The 20,373-nt window shown below is 46.3% G+C and overlaps 1 protein-coding gene across 1 annotated transcript in view; it reads right to left on the reverse strand.

The window, feature by feature from the left end:
• The window catches only part of NFX1 (nuclear transcription factor, X-box binding 1), an 892,403-nt gene that overhangs the window by 31,677 nt on the left and 840,353 nt on the right, over positions 1-20,373 (reverse strand). The window contains exon 23 of the mRNA XM_086965422.1: positions 3,138-3,242. Within this exon, the coding sequence (XP_086821548.1) occupies positions 3,138-3,242 (105 nt within the window). The remainder of the gene's footprint in view (positions 1-3,137; positions 3,243-20,373) is intronic.

The raw sequence follows: 20,373 nt of genomic DNA on the forward strand, positions 1-20,373 counted from the left end.
TGGTTGTGTGCCCTTGTTCGGTTCGACAACCACTTTTGTCTCGACAAGTTTGGGCTGTGCGGCCTTCTTGGGGTCGACAGTCTTCCGACTAGACACTCTTTGGCTGTGCGGCTGTTTTCGGATCGACGCCCTTCGGGTCGACGACCTTCTTTGGCTCTGGAACCTTCTTTGGGACGATGGTACTGGGCCCTGGTTTTTCAGAAGGTCTCGGTGCAGAGTCGGATGGCGGGGCAAGCAAAACTTTTTTTCTGATCTTGGCTAAGGCCATTTGGCGATGCCTTGACCGGAGCCTTTGGTAAAGGGGTAGTTGGTGTGGAGGGCAGGGTACTCACGGTTTGCCCCAGTGGGATGTCGTCATTGGAGTCAGAGTAGTCGTCGACGGTGACGATCTCTAGGTCCGAGTCTGGAGCTTCTTGTAGATCCTGGTCATCATTGAAGATGTTGTCTGGGTCCGGTGCCTGTCGCTGCATTTCTTGCCTAGCGGCACGTCGGTTTCGAATAGTTTTCTTCAATCGAAACTGTGAGCAGGCTGGACAGCTTTCTTCCTTATGGTCTGGGGAAAGGCACTTGTTGCATACTGAGTGCTTATCAGTATGTGGGAACTTGGATTGGCATTGTGGGCACCTTTTAAACGGGCTTCTTTCCATCGACGGTCGGCTCACGTGGCGCCGAAAAGGCCCAACGGCCCGCGTCGACGACTGCTTCGAGATGGAAGTCAGGAAGTTCAAGTTCAAGTTCAGAAATTTGTATAGCGCACTACTCACCCAGAGGGTCTCAAGGCGCTTGTGGGAGGGAGGGGTACATTACTTGTCGAATATCCAAGTTTTAAGTTGCTTTCTGAAGGAGAGGTGGTTCTGTGTGAGGCGGAGGTGGGTGGGGAGAGAATTCCAGGTTTTGGCCGCTAAGTAGGAGAAGGATCTTCCCCCCATGGTGGATCTATGGATGCGTGGAATTGCGGCAAGGGCTTGATTGGACGATCGTAGTTGGCGGGTGGGAGTGTAGAAGGACAGGCGCGTGTTCAGGCATTCGGGTCCTAGGTCGTAGAGGGCTTTGTGTGCGAGGGTGAGGAGTCGGAACGTTATCCTCTTGTTGACGGGGAGCCAGTGGAGGTTTTTCAGGTGGCCGGAAATGTGATCTTGGCGGGGGATGTCTAGTATGAGTCTTGCTGAGGCGTTTTGGATGCTTTGGAGTTTTTTCTGTAGTTTGGTTGTGGTTCCGGTGTAAAGGGTGTTTCCGTTGTCCAGTCGGCTTGTGACCAGTGCGTGGGTGACCGTTTTTCTTGTTTCGATGGGGATCCAACGGAATATTTTTTTGAGCATGCGTAGGATGTTGAAGCATGATGATGAGACGGCGTTGACTTGTCTGGTCATCGAGAGGGAGGAGTCCAGGATGAAGCCCAGGTTGCGTGCGTGGTCCGTTGGTATGAGTGCTGTTCCCAGGGCTGGTGGCCACCATGAGTCGTCCCAAGCAGAGGGGGATGAGCCTAAGATTAGGACTTCCGTTTTGTCTGAGTTCAGTTTTTAACGGCTGTTCTTCATCCACTCGGCTAGAGCTTTCATTCCTTCGTGTAGGTTGGTTTTGGCGGTGTTTGGGTCTTTGGTAAGTGAGAGGATCAGCTGGGTGTCGTCTGCGTAGGAGATGATGTTGAGGTTGTGTTGGCGCGCGATGGAAGCGAGGGGCCTCATGTAGACGTTGAAGAGGGTGGGACTGAGTGAAGATCCCTGTGGTACGCCGCAGATGACTTCAGTGGGCTCCGATGTGAAAGGGGGGAGGCGGACTCTCTGGGTTCTTCCGGCGAGGAATGAGATGAGATGATCCAGTCCAATGCTTTTCCTTGTACTCCGACGTTGCTGAGGGGTTGTATGAGGGTGCTATGACAGACTGTGTCGAAGGCAGCAGAGAGGTCAAGTAGGATGAGGCAACTGTTTCTCCGTTGTCCAGTAGTGTTCGAATGTCGTCTGTTGCTGCAATGAGGGCGGTTTCGGTGCTGTGTTTGGCTCGGAAGCCGGACTGTGAGGGGTCGAGGGATTTGTTGGATTCGAGGAAGGCGGCGAGCTGATTGTTGACGGCTTTTTCAATAACTTTGGCAGGGAATGGGAGGAGCGAGATGGGGCAGTAGTTCTTAAGTTCAGTGGGGTCTGCTGTGGGTTTCTTCAGAAGGACGCTGAGTTCGGCATGTTTCCAGCTTTCCGGGAAGGTAGCGGAGTTGAGGGAGCAGTTGATGACGTCTCGGAGATGGGGTGCGATGATGGAGTCTGCTTTGTTGAAAATGTGGTGGGGACATGGGTCGGTTGGCGATCCTGAGTGGATGGAGTTCATCAGGCGGATGGTGTCTTCAGTGGTGATTGGGTTCCAGGTGTAAAGGTTGTTGGAGGGGGGTTCAGAGCGAGTTACAGAGCGAGAACAAAACCGTCGAATCGAAGGCCTTTTGGCCTTTAGAAAAGTTTTGTTTTTGATTCCAAAGTTGGAGTATAGGAGTTTGCACCCGAACCCAATGGCGGAAAAAAACAATCTGAGGATGGAGAAGATGCCCATGCGCACTGTAGTCCAGGGGAGGAGTCACCTATCTCGTGATACTTCGAAGACTCTTCCAAGATAACAAAGTGCAATCATCCGGACCCAACACTAGGCGGCGATCTATGCACAAGATATAAATTCAGCAGCCCACATACCTCAAACATATAGTTTTAAACATATATCTTTCCACATGGTGTTTAAGAGGTTTGTGGCATCAGTTGCAAACAATTAAGCAGCATAGGTCTTACTACTTAACCACCCACACAAGGAGGTGAAGCAGAGTACAAGTGTGTGTATTTACTTTACACATATTGAACATTACAGGGATAGACTTCAGATAGGAAGTGGAGACCTAAAATGCAATTTTTGATCTGTCCCGAGATTGACACATCATTACCACCGACTCATCAACATAAAGGAGAATTGATTATCTACTGCTGTCTTGCAGATGTCTCGAGTGATGCTGAGCTTGTCAGGAAATACCTAATGTGCTTTCCTCTACAATACTGAAAGCAAATAAACACATTTTAATTTAATTTGAGAAATTCTTCCAAAACAAACCAAGATAGGTTCCCTCAATCAAACATTTCAAAGTAAACTCTTAGTAAGTAACAACGTACCGATCTGTAGTTTGTCTGAAATGAGGGATTGGTGGTGGAGGTCGAGTTTGCATCTCTCTTTCAAGTACAGTCGTAAGTGGAATAGATGGGCACAATGATTTTCCTCTGTAAAAAAAATGTCAGATCAGTGAGAAAAAAAATTAAAAAAACAAAATATAACTATTAAGATGATTACAATTAATTATTTCTTACTCTATGAGATTTCCCTAATGGCTTAAATTGTATGCAGTAATGCTGATAAATGAAAGCTATGTACCCAATGACTTCAGATTTGTGTTAAGGGTCAGGTGCAAGTGCTGCCATGACATTTCCCAAACTAACATCCTGTGGTTCTCCCCCAGATATTAGCATGCTTCCACCAACATTAAAGAAATCATGATGCTGTTACCCAAAATGAAGGTACAAAAAGAAGTAGATTACAATTAGCAGTAGCAATGAGAGCATACAAGGGCAGCAGTGCACCAGGAAACTCATGAAAAACACTCAATGTGGTAACTAAAGAACAAGTTACTTACCTTTGGTAACACCTTTTCTAGTAGAGACTATCTAGTTGCAGATTCCTTACCTTAGAACATTCCCCAGGTGTCAGACTGGATCAGGAAACGTTTTGAGCAATAGCTCTGCACGCCGGTAGGTGGCATCAATGAGCTCGGCAGCTTCCAAGCCAGAAGTGATGTGTGTGGTGCATATATATAGGTGCCACCCCAGCATGCTGACGCCATGTACTTTTAGTGATATTTGCAAGCCAGAGGTGCAGAGCCACGCACAATGCAGAGGCACCGGTGTACAGACACTACAGACCTCATATGGATCATCCTATGAGGAAAAATCAGTTGGCAGTGAAGGGAGGATGGGTGGCTTAGAATCTGCAGCTAGATAGTCTCTACTAGATTAGGCATTACCAAAAGTAAGTGACTTTTTCATCCAATAGAGACTTCTAGCCGCAGATTCCTTACCTTAGAATGGATATATCCAAGCAATACCTCTCCAGGGTTGGGTCTGCGAACAGATTTAGAATAGGATGTTGTGGAGAACCGAACTGGCAAAGTGCCTGTCACAAAGGACCTGAACTGTTCAGGCAGTAGAGCTTGGTTACAGCGTGCAGATGCCCAAGTCGCAGCTTCACAGATGTCCAGGACAGGGACTTTGCGAGCCAATGCTGTGGTAGCAGCTTTAGCTTTGATGGGATGAGCATGTGAGCCCTCAGGGTGTTTGTTGACCAGTGCGAAGAAGATTTTAACACAGAGTACGATCCATCTTGAGATGGTCCATTTCTGCATAGCCTTTCCTTTCTTTGCTCCGGTGAACCAAATGAAGAGTTGATCGTCCACCTGGTGTTCCTTAACAAGATCAGTGTAGAAGCGTGGTGCTATTTTTGGGTCTAGTAGATGAAGTCTCTACTCCTCCTCTTTGGACGGGTGAGGTGGAGCAAATAAGGTCGGCAGGGTGTTGTCACCTTCGGCAGGAAAGAGGCATGTGTTCTGAGAACCATTTTGTCTGGAAAGAATGAGGTATATGGTGGGGGCATGACTAGTGACTATAGTTCGCTAATCCTCCTGGCAAATGTAATGGCCACTAGAAATGCAGTTTTTATGGTGAGAAGGCATATATGCAGGTGTGAAGAGGCTCAAAGGACAAGCACATCAAGAATGTTAATAACAGATTGAAGTCCCACTGGGGTGTAATGAAGGATTCTGGAGGGAACATATGTTTAGGCCTTTTAGGAACAGAGTCACAACAGGTGGCTTAACAAGAAGGGCTGGTCCACGAACTTTAAGAACGCTGATATGACCAAAAGATACCCTTTAACTATGCCTAAAACAAAGCCTTGCCGGGCTATCAAAAGAACAAAAAACAGAACCTCTAACAGAGGTGTAGGAGGAGGAACAACATTTTTGGCAGTACACCAAGCTATACATTTCTCCCAATAGCAGACGGATATCGTCTTGGCTGAGGGACGCCTGGCTGCCAGAAGTTATTTAACTTCAGCAATGCCTGATCTGGTAGAGACTTTATCTAGCCGCAGATTCATTACCATGGAATATTCCCAGGCATCAGACGAGATCCAGAGAGTTTTCTGAGCAGTTTCCTTGTGCACCAGTAGGTGTAGTCGTTCGGCTCTGCGTCACTTTGTTAGTGTCATCCATGCCAGAAGAGACACCCCAGCTCAATAAATCTCTGTTTTGTGACTATCTTTCTGCACCAGGAACACAGAGCCACGCTGAGGTATAAAACCAGAGTGCCAGAATGAAATCCTCGAAGACCTCTTGAAGGAGAAGTCACAGTTCGCAGAATCAGGAGGATCGGTAAGGAATCTGCAGCTAGTGTCTCTACCAGACAAAACGTTACCGAAGGTAAGTTACTTGTTTATTTGTTGGATACTCCTAGCCTCAGATTCCTTACCTTAGAACAGATAACAAAGAAAGCTCTCCAAGGAGGAGGGTAAGTGGACTGTTTACACTGAAAAGTCCTGTAGGACCGAACAAGCAAAATGTCCATCACATGGGCTGTGACTGTCTAAGCAGTATTGTTTGGCAAACGTGTGCAGCGATGCCCAAGTAGCTGCCCAGCAGATGTCCAGGAGAGATACTCAATGAGCTAATGCAGTGGTCGCAGCCTTGGCTCTGGTGCAATGAGCCGACAAACCTTCAAGAGGTTGCATTTTGTCCAGTGCGCAGCAGATTTTAATACAGAGTACGATCCATCTGGACACAGTTCTCTTGTGCACTGCTTTGACTTCTCCACTCTAACAAAACCCAAAAGAGCTGAATGTCCACCTAGAAGCATTTAGTATGATTAATGTAGAATGGTAAAATGCCTTTTGGATACAGGTGGTGGACTCACTCATCTTTTTTGGAAGGGTGAGATGGGGCAAGAAAAGTAGGCAGCCTGATGTTCTGTCTGACGTGAAAAGTTGTCACAACCTTGGCCAGGAAGGAGGCACGGGTCCGGGGGACCTATTTGTCCGCAAAGAAGTAGTAAACCGAGGGCTGAATGAGAGCACCTGCAATTCACCAACCCTCCTTTCAAATGCAATAGCCATGAGAAGAACAATTTACTTACCTTCAGCAACGCTTTTTCTGGTGGCTGCAGTATCTGCCTGTGGATTCCTCACCTTTTGAATAGCTTGTTGAGCAGCATTCCAATTAAACTTTTCTCACAGCTCTCCAACGGCGACGAGGACGTCATAATGGTACGGCTCCGATCGCGACTCCACATGATATCAATGGAGCCATAAGAAGATCTCGTCTGCGTGCTGACAGACACCAGTTCCACCCATTTCTTCTGTGCCTTCGAGGCAAACAGGTGAACCAACAACATTTCACAAGTATGCACAGTATACAATATATGCATGCATATAAACAGTATATGATTCAAACAAGAAAGGAAACTGGAAATTCTAAAATATAGATTTTTCCTAGCGCCAAGCATCATATTTCAAATGACAACGGAATACTAGAAAGTCATACAGTAATGCTTCGAGAATGTTTGAAGGGAGGCCCAAGTTGCCGCCTTGCAGATGTCTACAACAGGGACACCTCTAGCCAAAGTCGAAAAAGAAGACTTAGCTCTGGTGGAATGAGCTTGAATACCTTCAGGAGGCTCCTTCTTGGCCAAAGAGTAGCATTTTGTGATGCAGAGGATGATCTACCTGGCAGTGTTCGCTTGTGAACAGCCTTGCCCTTCATTTTTCCCACATATCAAATAAAGAGCTGTCCAGGTAGAAGCTGACTGCCCTTTTAGGGTCCAGGCCATGAAGTCTCTCCTCTTCCTTAGAAGGGTGGCAGGAAAGATAGAAAGTGGGTAGAGTGATAGATTGCCCTTGGTGGAAATGAGTGACCACCTTAGCCAGGAAAGCAGCTCTGGTCCTAAGAATCATCTTATCTGCATGAATAGAGGTGAAGGGGAGCTTGGAACGAAGAGCCTGAAACTCATTAAACCCTCCTAATCGAAGTAAATGCAATCATAAAAGTTGTCCTGAATGACAGGAGCTTCAACTGACAACTATGTAGAGGCTCAAAGCGGGACCCCATCAGGAAAGTAAGAACTACATTTAAATCCCACTGAGGCATGATAAATGGAGTGAGAGGAAACCTGTTTGTGAGACCCTTAATGAACCTCATGACTATAGGAGACTTAGATAAAGAGTGTTGGTCTGGTAAGCAAAGAAAGGCAGACATAGAAAACAAGTAGCCTTTAACGGTTGCTACAGCACAACCCTGATGAGCCGAGGAAAGAGCAAAACTCAGAATATCAGATACATTAGCCTGCAAAGGATCAATTGATCTCTCTCCACACCATTTAACAAACTTGGCTCACATACAAGAATAGACAGATTTGGCGGGGTGTCTTCTGGCCGATAATATAGCATCCACCACATCAAAGTGGGAGAGAGAAATAACTCTGGTTAGCCCGTTCAATCTCTGGACATGAAGGTGCAGACTCTGGAGGTGGGGGTGCAGAACCTGCTCCTGCGATAGCAAGAGGGGGTCTGCCCTGAGAGGGAGACAGAGCGGAGGGTGTGATGAGAGGTAAAGGAGGTCTGTGGACCACACCCTTCTTGGCCAATTCGGGACAATCAATATGACTTGGACTCTTTTTAGCAAATCTTCCTCAGAACCAGAGGAATCAAGGGTATAGGAGGGAACGCATAATGAAGCTGCGAGCCACAATCTAACTGAAACGCGTCCTCCAACGCTCCCTGCATCGGATATTGGAGACTGCAGAACAACTGGCAGTGTGGGTTCTCGTGAGTGACAAACCAGTTCAACCAAGGAAACACCCAAATTCTGAAAATGTGATGACCATCTCTGGATGAAGACGCCACTCGTGATCGGACGAGTACTGCCGACTGAGACTGTCCGCACGCACATTCAGCACCCCGGTCAGATGATTTGCAATCATACAAATCTGGTGGTCCTGAGCCCAGGATCAGAGTAGCACAGTCTCTCTGCAGAGGCGATACGACTTTACTCCACCCTGTTTGTTCATGTACCACATCGGAGTAGTGTTGTCAGTCAGAACCTAAAATGACTGATAAGGAGGGAAGAAAGGCATTGAAAGCCAAACATATCACCCACAATTCTAGAAGATTAATGTCAAGCAATCTTTCTTCTGGAAACCAAAGACCCTTGATGTCCAGATCCCCAAGATGAGCACACCACCCCTGAGTGGAGGTATCCGTTATCACTGTGGCCACTGGTGAAGGAGGTTGAAACACCTTTCCTTGAGGCAGGTTGCCTGGAACACTCCACCATAACAGCTCTGCTTCAGTCTCTGGAGATTCTGACCACCTTCCTGAGATCACTGTTGTGCTGAAACCACTGCCTGCGGAGGCACCCCTGGAGTTCTGTCATGTACCAGCGTGCATAGTTGACCAACAGTATGCAGGAAGTGAACTGACCAACCAGGCACAGAGCCTTTAGGACTGGAACAGCTGCTCCACCTTGAAACATTGGAATCATAGTTTGGATGCCTAGAATCCTCTGAGGATGCCGGAGGAAAGCTTGACTCACAGTAGTGTCCAGTACTGCCCCTATTAACAGGTTGCTCTGAGAGGGCGCCAAGTGAGATTTGTATACATTTATTCAAAAACCCAACTCGAACAACAGCTGTGCTGTTACCCGCAGATGATGCAGCACCATCTCTGGTGACTTTGCTTTGAGCAGCCAGTCATCCAGATAGGGAAACACAGGAATCCGGACCTTCTGAGATGTGCTGCTATCACCACCACAACCTTTGTGAAGACCTGTGGTGCACAGATTAAGGGAGGACCGCAAACTGATAGTGTTGAGACCCCACCACTAAACAGAGATACTTCCGATGTGACTTCGGGATGGGAGTGTAAGAGTACGCATTCTGTAAATCAATGAACACCATACAGTCTTCCTGCTGCAGCACCAGTAGAACCTGATCGAGGGTCAAAATCTTGAAATTCTCCTGTTTGAGGTAAAAATTCAAGACCCTGAGGTCACGTATCGGTCTCAATCGCCCAACCTTTTTGGGGATCAGGAAATACCTTGAGTAGAATCCCTGACCCCATTCCTGCTCTGTAACAACCTCCATCGCACCTGAAGCAAGGACAGAAACTCTTGTTGCAAGAGCAACAGATGGTCCTCCGAACACCAGCCCTGGCAAGGGAGAAAAGGAGGGGGAAACTCCTGGATAAAAAGGGCATACCCATTTTCTACAAGATTCAAAACCCAAAGATCTGATGTAACAGATTTCCAATTTTGAAGAAAATGGGACACCCAACCTCCCACGGGTCCAACGTGCTCCAAGATTTGGGATCTAGAGCTGCTTCCCTGCTGAGCCAGTCTGTAGAACAGGAGAGGAGGAGGAGACTTGTTGGCAAGCAGATCCTTGCAGATGACCTCTTCCCTTCCCTCTGTATTCAACACAGTGGGCTCTGTTGCTGATGTCAGGCCCGAAAAGAAGCAGCCTTTTCAAAGACCCAAAATCTTCGGAATCCAAAACCCCTAGGCCCGAAATTACAAACCTAGAGATCTAGCGCTAGCTCTACTATTTTTTGAAACGCTGTAGCGCTGAGTTCGCCTTGGTCCCAAAGAGTCTAGAGCCATCAAAAGGAAGACCCAACAGCGTGGACTGAACATCGGCAAAGATGCCTGAACTGGAGAAAAGCCTGAGCCAGGCATGCCGCCTGGTTGCCACCGAGGAGCCCATCACCTGGCGACTGAGTCAGCCATGTTAAGTTTGGACCGCATACCCTAACGGGCTACAGCTTGAATGTCCGACAGCACCTCCGCGAAGTGACCCTGGACATCCTCTGGCAGTTTAGGAATCACACCCATAGCCGATTCCATCAACGCATGGATGTAGCGTCCCAGCAGGAACGTAGCATGAGTTGACCTTAAAGCCAAACTGGCTGCAAAAAATACCTTTTTAGCCAACTGCTCCAAATATTTGGAGTCCCTATCCCCTGGAGTGGATGGAAAGCAAGTTTTAACCACCAGGCTCTCAGGTGAAGGGTGCCTTGATTAAAAATGCTGGATACCCAGACGCAACTATGTATATCCTTGCTGCCGGTCTGGATACAGATGGAGCAGACATAGGCTTTTGCCATACTTCCAGAATGGGTTCTGTCAAAGCTTCACTGAACAGAAGCAAAGGTTCCATCAGTGATGAAGGGGAGTGAAGAACCTCAGTCAGAATGCTTGAGTTGACCTCAGCAGTGGGCAATTGCAAATCCAGAAGGTCAGCAGTCTTCCTTATTACAGAATGGTAGAAAGAAACCTCCTGAGAAGGAAGTGCTTTGGGAGAAGAGACTTCCCACACTGGTGAAGTATCCAGTCCTCTAGCTACCTGAAGCACTTCAAAATCATGCTTAGGATCCAGTATATCCCCTTCCTCTGCTTCTTCCTGTTGCTCCTGGAAATCCTCCTCTTCCAAAAGCCTCTAAGCCTCCCTTCTTGATCGTATCTTTGGTATCTGCGGCACCAGAGACTTTGGAGCCAGCGTCGATGGAGGCCCTTTAGGGATGGCTGGAGGCGCTGCACGAAGTTGAGACAGTGCTGGACCGGAGCCTGATGGTGACGGAGAATAGTTCATCCTTCCCTCCTGGGACGAGATAGGTGTCAAGAACATCTTTGTCGGAGAGGCTAAGTCAGAGTCATTGGCATGAAAGGCATAAAGTGTGCCTGGAAATAATGATGGGGTAAGCCCATGTTGAAGGAAATCGGTCCCACAGGGCCACCAGGCGAGCTAGAAGGGTTAACGGCCTTGGCAAACATGCATTTAAAAAATGCGAAGGACCCGTACCTGGAGCCGGAAAAGGTGGGTATGGATGGAGAACCACCTGGTCTGGAACTGCGCCTGAGGTTGTAAGGCTGGTTATGGCTGCGGCGCCGAAGACACCGGAGCTGAGGGCAGAGTGGCCTGAGACGAAGGAGTCAATTCCCTGGGCGCCGAAGAGTCCCTCAGAGCCGAAAAATGCACCGGAGTCACCTATGATGAAGGGGAAGGTGAGCTATCATCCTTCCTGTGATGCCGCAGGGCAGGGGATCCAGACTTCGACGACTCGTCTTTAGAAGAGCGACGCCTTGATATCGCTTCTTCTTATGTTTCTTCGACGACTTCGAGGAGTGTGGAGTTGGCAACTTCGACCTTGACTTTGTCCTCTTCCGACCCCTCTTCTGCGTCTTCGCCCGGGCCATGAACAGTTTTGATTCCCTCTCCTTGAGGGCCTTCAGGTTCATACGGCGACAAGAAGAGCATCCCTCGACGTCGTGGTCAGAGAAGCACCAAAGGCAATCATTGTGGGGATCCATGATGGACATATGTCCCCCACATTCCCTACAAGGTTTAAAACCAGACTTTTTCTGAGCAGCCATCGCACTGCTACAATTACAGACAACTGTAACAATGTTAAACGACAAACAAATGGAGAGTCCTAGAAAAACCTTTTATGCATCAACAGCGTGTAAAGAAGGAAACTGACGCCAGCACGCCGACAAGGTCTTCTTATGGCTTTGATGACATAATGCAGAGTCACGAGCAGAGCCGTATCATTATGACGTCCTCGTCGGCGTAGGAGAAATGGGAAAGAAGTTTCAGTGGAATGCTGCCCAAGGGGTAATGCAAAAAGTGAGGAATCCACAGGCAGATGCATCCATCAGAAAAATTGTTTTGATGGTGAGCAGTTATATGTTGTAAACCTGTTAGGAAGCCTGTCACAATGGTGACTTGGACAGTAAGGGTTGACATGGCAACCGCAAGAGAGTCAAGATGGCCAAAAGGTATCCTTTAACTGTACCAAGGTCCTTGCCAGGCTAACAACAGCACAAACAACAAAACTTCAGACATGGGTGCAGATAGGAAGTAAACTTGTTTTGCAGCAAACTAAGTCACAAATTTTTCCTATCAGGAGACGTATACTGTTTTCATTGAGGGAAGCTTGGCTGCAAAACTGACACTACACACTTCACAAGGGTGGTTGAATACTCTGAACTGTCTACCCTCAATCTACACGCGTGGGGTGGAGTGTGTGCATGTACGGGTAGAGAACCCTACCCTGTTGCAGTGACAGATCTTCTTGAGGACTTGAGACAGGAGTGGTATCGGCGGAAAGGAGGCCTGAGTTCCACTCAAGATTAGATACATCTCTGACTGCGAATAGTTTTGGATAGTCCAACATGCAGAAGGGCTGACATTGAGTGTCCTCAACAGTAACAAATATATTAAACCAATGCTCTCACCATTCTTTGAAGAGACAATGCACCACCTCTGGATGGAGATGCCATTTGTGATTCGCTCTGGCGTTTAAGGAGCCCGCCAGGGACTGCAGACCAAGAAGCTGTCCTTATGTTCTAGCAAAGTCCAGAAGCACAGAGCTTCCTTGTACAGGGTCCAGGACCTCACTGCGCCCTGTTTGTTGTAATACCACATGATGGTGGTGGTGGTGGTGTCCGAGAACACCTTAACATGCCTTCACTTGATAGATGGAAGGAAGGATTTCAAAGCTAAGCATATCGCTAACAGAGCCACAAACTAGATGTGGAGCCAAGACTCCACCGGAGACCGGAGTCTTTGTTGGGCGCTCCAACCCAGAAGTGAAGCATCTGTCACCACTGTGAGCTCTGGGTGGGGAAGGGAACGTGGTCTGGTGGTGAGCCAATCTGGGTTCATTAGCCACCACTACAAGTCTTTTGCAGTTTCCTCCAATGTCTGGACCAGGATGCTGAGTCCATTGGAACTTCAGGTCCCATTGAAGATCGCACATATGTCAACAGGCATGTTTTACCAGCAGGCTGCAGGAGGCCTAGCAGCCTCAGAATCAGTCTTACTAAAATCACGGATAGAGGCTGAAATATCGGATTCATAACCTTAATATCCTGGACTCGCTGATCTGGAGGATAAGTGCAAAATAGCACTGTGTCCAGAATGGCTTTGATGAAAGCGAGCATCGGAGAGGGAGTTAGGTGTGACTGTGGCACGTTGATAGTGAACCCCAGCAAATACAGGAGGTCCAGCATACAGGAGGTCCACTCTCACCAGACAACAGTCTGGTGAGAGTCCACCTTCAACAGCCAGTCATTGGGGGAGACACGCAGTGTTCATGGACTGCAGTGCAAGTCTGGCTCATGCCATAGGTGTCCAGCATCTTGGATTCCCTTTCCACAGATGTGGTAGGGAACGAGCCATGGTTGACTTTGGATATGAATACCAGGACAACCAGACTCTCTAGGGTGGGGTTCTGACTGAGAACAGTTGGGCCCCCTGGATTGGGGTGGTCACAGTGGCAATAGTCCTGTGCAGAGGAGCACCTGTGATTTTTTTTAAAGGGAGGAGAGGTTTCTGTGGAGTTGACTCCCAGATGAAGCAACACCATCAAGACATTTGTTTTGACTGCCTTAGAGGGCAGCATAAGGTCATGACCTCAGCCACCATCCTCTTCACCATATCAAACAATATGCCTTCTGCAGACCTGTAAGTAGAGAACAGCCCGGGACCAGGGTTCAATTCCCGACGCGGCAGGGCCGTGGACCAGGGGTCAACGGACTCGATAATTCTCGCCTCAGTGCCTACTCTAACCAGGGAACCCACTCGGTGGAGGTCCATCACAGACAGCTGTCTAACAGGAACCGCAGGGTTTAAATCCCACTGATTTTTTAGGGGACATCCCTACACACACTAAAAGAAAAAGTCTCAAAAAAGCTTGACAAAACATTGAAACAAGGCATCTAAAAAGTGGACAGAGGTAGCTCTCTCCAGATCCCTGCTGACGGAGAGGAACAAAAAAGAACTTCTATCAGCGCACAGTGGTGGCCACCTTTATAGGCACTATGCATGTCACTTCCGGCAAGACATCGCAAAGCTAATCAACGTCACCTACCAGTGCACAGAGGTACTGCTCGAAAAGTTTCCAGATCCAGTCTGGTACCTGGGAAATATTCTAAGGTAAGGACTCTGTGGCTAGAAGTCTATATTACATTGTATGATGTTTATAAAATCAATTCTTAGTAGCGTTTAATTCTTTCAAGAGCTCAGGCTTCAAACAAAGGGCATTCTGTATACTACTCTATAGGCTCCATAGTTAAGGTAATTGTGAGTTTGATTCGGAAACATTAAACGGTGTAGACACAAGTAACAGGCTACATGGGACGACAACCATGGACATAACTGAAGTTACAGCCCTAGTAATTTGGAAACAAGATCATCTAACTGTGATGGCCTCCCTGGTTGCTTTTGTGTTCTTCATGCCTTGCAGCTTATTGTACTTTGCTCAAAGGCTAAAAATGGCAACACAGTATATTTAAAAGAATGCACTTGAGATTACTACTGGACAATAATATGCTGGTACTGCTATTACAGTGACCTCATTCAGCACAATGAAGTAAAAATACAGACATAGTTGTCTTTATAAATTATTTCTATGAACACATGCATATATAAAACAATGCTATGGTATACTTTACAGGAGTAACGTAGTGGTATGATTGCAAAGCAACTACCTGGCTTTGCTAATTTCTGTGATTGACTATTGTGTTTGAATAAACTTGATTTTGCAGGTCTGCAAAAAATTGTGATAACACAAGATATGGGGAAAAATTTTATACTCCTGGAAGCAGATAGTTTTACAAACAAAAACGAGAATAACTACCCCTGGTATTGCAGTTAAAGTAATGACTGTGGGGAACAGCTTGAGTAATACACTTTATATTTTTGACAAAGCGCCACCGGATGAGATGAGCAAATGGTGCTTTTGAGCCGTTACTATCCATTCATTCAGAAAAGTTCAGCTGACTTATTAGATTACAAACTTTACCTAAATTAACATTAAAAGGGTGCTACGGATTGTTTTGAAATGGAAAATATAAACCATTAAATAGAGAGAAGGGTTTATAATGAGATAAGGAACCTTAATGTAGGGTATGAGAACATGTAAGAATAGATATAAACAAGCATTTGCAATGCAATAGGTCTCACATTAGGAAAGTTTGAGCTATTGGTATTGTAAATGACAAATTTGTTATTTATGTGTTGGTTTTGAAAATAGCAAAATAAATGGCTGTGTCATTTACAATGCCAATAGTTTTAACTTTCGCAAATGTGACACCTATAGCATTTGTAATGCAATATGTGTTGTATTTACATGACTTAGATGTATTGCAATTACAAATAACAATGGCTTTTATTTATTTTAAATAATTAATACTTAAATAAAAGTTATTGTAATTTATAATGGCAATAGCTTAAACTTTGATAAATACCTTTTGTGAAGATTATGTTCGGTGTATTATATTGTGACGAAAATCCAAGCACAGAAGTGAAATATTAACCTCTTTTTGTGACATTTGTAATAAAGCTTTAAACATTGAGAGAACATATTTGAACCAGTTGTTGTTGAATGGTTGCACAGATTGATGCTGTGGTGGCGCCGAGTGATGTTGTGGTTGCGACGAGGGATGCTGTGGCTTTCAGTGATGCTGTGGTAACGCATAGTGATGTTGTGGTGCCCCCGAGTGATGCTTTGGTGGTGCTGAGTGATGCTGTGGTGATGCGATAGACAGATAGAGTGAGGGCGATAGATAGATAGAGTGAGGGCGATAAATAGAGGGAGGGAGGGTGATAGATACAGATAGAGTGAGTGAATGATTTTCTGCTGTGGGCAGCATGCTCCTCAGAAGCAATCCCCAGGTAAAGGGAGGCTTTGTGCGAGCCACATTCCAGGCAATTTACAGTGACAGGATGAGAAGAGAGGCAGAGAATGTGATCAGAATTGCCGACCCCCAGGCCTCCATTTTTGCTGATGCGCATGAATCTCAGTAATTAGTCTCCACACAAAGTGATAAATTTAACCCCCTTAGCCGTAGCCATTGAACCACTGGCTCTATGTGTTGCATGCATGCGTTAACGTGGCAGTCTATTTTGGCCAGGAGGCGTACTCACAACACAATAAAAATGAACTACTATGACCCAATGTAACGGTACTCAATTCATCCACCTTAGAAGCTGGAAGTGTGAGTTGGTCCTGCCAGGATGTGAATTGATTACCTTTATTACATAACTGCAGATGTCTGTAGAGTGCGTTTAAAACACAGAAAAATCTTGCTGTGAATGTATGTGTGTGCGTGCGTGCATGCATGCATGTGTGTGAAAGAATTAGCACTAAATGGTACGTGTGTGAGTTGGTCCTGCCAGGATGTGAACTGATGACCTTTATTACATAACTGCAGATGTCCGCAGCGAGCGTTTAAAACACAGAAAAATCTTGCTGTGAGTGTGTGTGTGTGAAAGAATCAGCACTAAATAGCATGCCTGCAAGAGGGCGAACAAATGACTGATTCTTAAAGTAGGCTTTCAATAGGTCGACGTATAGTTGAGGAATACCTATGATTTTCCGTACGCCCGCAAACTGTCTAAATCAGGATGTCATTGACAAAGGTTCTAAAAGGCCTGTTGTCCACGTCCCCCTCAGTGCATTTTGTCATGTGTTTCAAATACTGCGCGACATGTGATGTCTATCAAGCAATGAATGCCTGAATTAGGCGCAGCAAGGGCTCACGAGGGTCCATTGTTCCTTGCATTTTTGGTGCTATCAGTAGTATACGTGGTTGTACAATTATATTTATTGTTAACATTTGTGAAATATATACTTTCATGAATTGCCTTAAAGGGGGTGCTGAAAGATATCATGCAGAATCAATAGCATTAATAAATATTATATAGCACTCTAGCACAGCCAGGAAGATGTGCCAAAATCTGAGAGTGCGTCATTTCTTTTTTCTGCGGTGTGATACTGTTCAGCGTTTGGCAGGTGGGAATGGGTCAGTTCAGCGTCTGGCTGTGCCTGTATACTTTGACCACCACGCACACTCACAACACAATTAAAAGGAACTACTACATAGCTGCAGATGTCAGCAGCGAGCGTTTAAAACGCAGAAAAATCTTGCTGTGAATGTATGGGTGCGTGTGTGTGTGCGCGCGTGTGAAAGAGTTAGCAGTAACAAACAATACCAGATGTGGACAAGGCTCGGGTGGGCGCTGACTGACAATGAATTATAGGTGGTAATGAACACGAAAAGGAGCACAAGCCTGACGTCACTGGCTCTTCCCTGCTCTAACAGCTTGAGATAGTCTTTGGCCAAACATAACCTGGCAGTTGACTGACCTTCCACTCCATGCCAGCACTGAGCTCTTCAGTGTAAACCCAAAGCAACCCTAGCAGCCATTAAAACCGAACGTAAATATAAATAAGTGCCTAATACAGACAATTCAGGCCGAGCAGCTCAAAAAGCACAAGGACTCTGGGTAGGTTTCTATTAATTTCCGCACCAGCGAAATTATACACAACTGCTGAGGTTTCAGGTTGTGTGACATTTCTGTGTTTGTTTGTTTTTTTGTGAGATGAGAGTGGAGGAGCCCTGGTCAAGAGAGGCGGTGTGGCTCAATGGAGGGGGCGCCATTGGTCCCTTTGTGCACGCTACCTCGCAGTAACTGAGAGCAGAGGTAGCAAAGGGAGTGCACACGAAAGGGAGCTTTTGTGCTAGGTTCCCGGAGACAGGACATGACAGGCAGCAGCAGATTTAGTAGCTGACAGCGAGGCACTCCATGAAAAGACACAACAGCGCATTCCACAGCTCTGCTGTTCAACCGCTGAGCTGCGCTGTGGAACCTGCAAGTGGAGCGTCAGCCGCCAAGAAGGATCTGCTGAGTGTTGACAGAGCTGGCGGGAGGCTGTGTTTGCCTGGAACCTGGTGCCGCCATTGTATTAAAGAAATATCCATAAAAAGAAAGGCATGGCGCGGCGTTCCGCACCGTAAACATGAAAACATTATTATTCTTGCCCAGGTGTGCGTGCGCGATGCCTACATAAAACAAGTAGTCCCTAAAAGAAACGATAACAGCCAGCAGCGGAACTACATTGTAGTTGGTCGGTGCTGCTTCCTGCGAAACGAAAGCAAACCGGAAATGAGGTATCGGACCACCAGCCAATGACAGAGATAAAACCAGTAATGACACATTTAACTAATGAGAAGTTACAACACAAAGAGAAACAAAATCTACCTAGCGATCACTGACTTTGAAATGGGATTGCCTTTATGTGGCAGTGAGAAAGACACAAAAAGTTGTTTTGTCTTACGAAAGGTTTGTGTTCTTTCAATGTAGTACAGTAATGCTCTCTTGACATCTAAACTGTGTAGAGCTCTTTCTGCGACTGTTTGAGGCTGCGAGAAAAATACGGCAGCTCAACAGATTGATTTAGATGAAAAGGGGGAAATGACTTTTGGAAGGAATTTTGGATTAGTACAAAGAACCACTTTGTTATGATGCATTTGCAGAAAGGGTTCCTGAATGGGAAATGCTTGTAGTTCACTAACCCTTCTGAGAGACGTAATGGCTACTAGGAAAGCTACTTTCCAGGTTAAAAATTGCAAATTCGCATTTATGTAATGGTTCGAAGGGAGGTCCCATTAACCTTGTGAGAACCACATTTAGATTCCACACTGGTGCGGGTGGTGGTCTGGGAGGAATTATTCTTTTGAGTCCTTCCATGAAAGCTTTAATAGATGGCACTCTAAAAAGAGATAGATGTTATCTATTTTGTAAGTATGCTGCAATAGCTGCAAGGTGTAACCTGATAGACATGCAGGCTAAGTTACACTTTTGAAGGTGCAATAAATATCCAATGATGTGTTGAATAGACACATCTAAAGGATTAATTTGGTTGTTTTGGCAGTATATGACAATCCTTTTCCACTTAGCAGCGTAACATGCTCTAGTGGTGGGGCATCTAGCTTCTTTGATAACGTTCATACATTCTGGGGGAAGGTTGAGGCAACCAAACTATGACCTCAGGAGCCAGATCGCTAGGTTGAGCTGAGCTGGGTCCGGGTGCCTGATCTCTCCATGGTTCTGCGTTAATAGGCGTGGAGATAGGTTTAGTTTTTGGTGTGGTACTACAGACATTTGCAACAGCGTGGTGTACCACGGTTGTCTGGCCCAAGTTGGAGCGATCAGGATGAGCGTTAGGGAATGTGGCTGTAGTTTGCGTACCACTAATGGAATTAATGGGAGAGGAGGAAAAGCGTACGCAAATAGTTTTGACCAGTTCATCCATATCGCATTGCCTTTGGACAATGGGTGTGGGTATCTGGCGGCAAAGTTTGGGCATTTTGCGTTTTCGTGGGTGGCAAAGAGGTCTATTTGAGGGTGTCCCCACATTTGAAAGAACGGATTAAGAACTTGTGGATGAAGTTCCCATTGTGGATTTGCTGAGTTTATCGACTTAGCAGATCTGCCATGGTGTTTTGTACTCCTGGGAAGAGTTGGGCTAATATTAAGATCTTTAGTGGTATAGCCCATCTCCATATCTGCTGTGCTTACTGAGAGAGCTGCCGAGAGTGTGTCCCTCCTTGTTTGTTTATGTAGTACATAGCTTGCACATGGTCTGTGCGGACTAGGCCAGCTTTGCCTGACACTTGAGTTTGAAAAGCTTTTAGGGCTAGAAACACAGCTAGTAACTCTAGGTGGTTGATGTGGAGTAGCTTTTGTTGCTGTGTCCACTTGCCTTGAGTGGTGTGATGCAGGAGGTGAGCTCCCCAGCCGGAGAGCGACGCGTCCGCTGTTAAGACTACTTGAGGAACTGGCTCTAGAAACAATCGCCCTTTGGAAAGATTTTTGGTGTTCCACCATTGCAGAGAACGATGAGTCCGACTGTCTACCAACACTAGGTCTGTTAGTTGACCTTGAGCCTGGTTCCATTGGCGTGCTAGGCACTCTTGAAGTGGGAGCATTTGCAATTTTGCGTGAGGAACTTCGAATATGCAAAATGCCATCATTCCTATGAGCTGCATGAACACTTGAGCTGGTAGTGAGTGTTGCGGCTTGAATTTTGTTAGAAGAGTTTGTACACTTGTTATCCTTGCTGGAGAGGGATACGCTAGTGTTACCTGGGTGTTTATTGTAGCGCTGAGATACTATTGTATATGTGAGGGTTGTAGATGCGACTTGGTGTGATTTACTTTGAATCCCAAGTCGTGAAGCAGTTGAATGGTAGCGTGAGTGTGTTGAACACACTGGCTGTATGAGCTGGCTTTTATGAGCCAGTCGTCCAGATATGGGAAGACATGAATGTGCTGTCTTCTTAAGTGTGCTGCTACCACTGCTAGGCATTTGGTAAACACCCGTGGCACTGTTGTGACTCCAAATGGGAGCACTTTGAACTAGTAGTGCTGCCGGTCTAGCACAAATCTGAGATATTTTCTGTGCGCTG

The sequence above is a fragment of the Lissotriton vulgaris genome, chromosome 4_1 (genome assembly GCF_964263255.1).
Source record: "Lissotriton vulgaris chromosome 4_1, aLisVul1.2, whole genome shotgun sequence".
NCBI lineage: Eukaryota > Metazoa > Chordata > Amphibia > Caudata > Salamandridae > Lissotriton > Lissotriton vulgaris.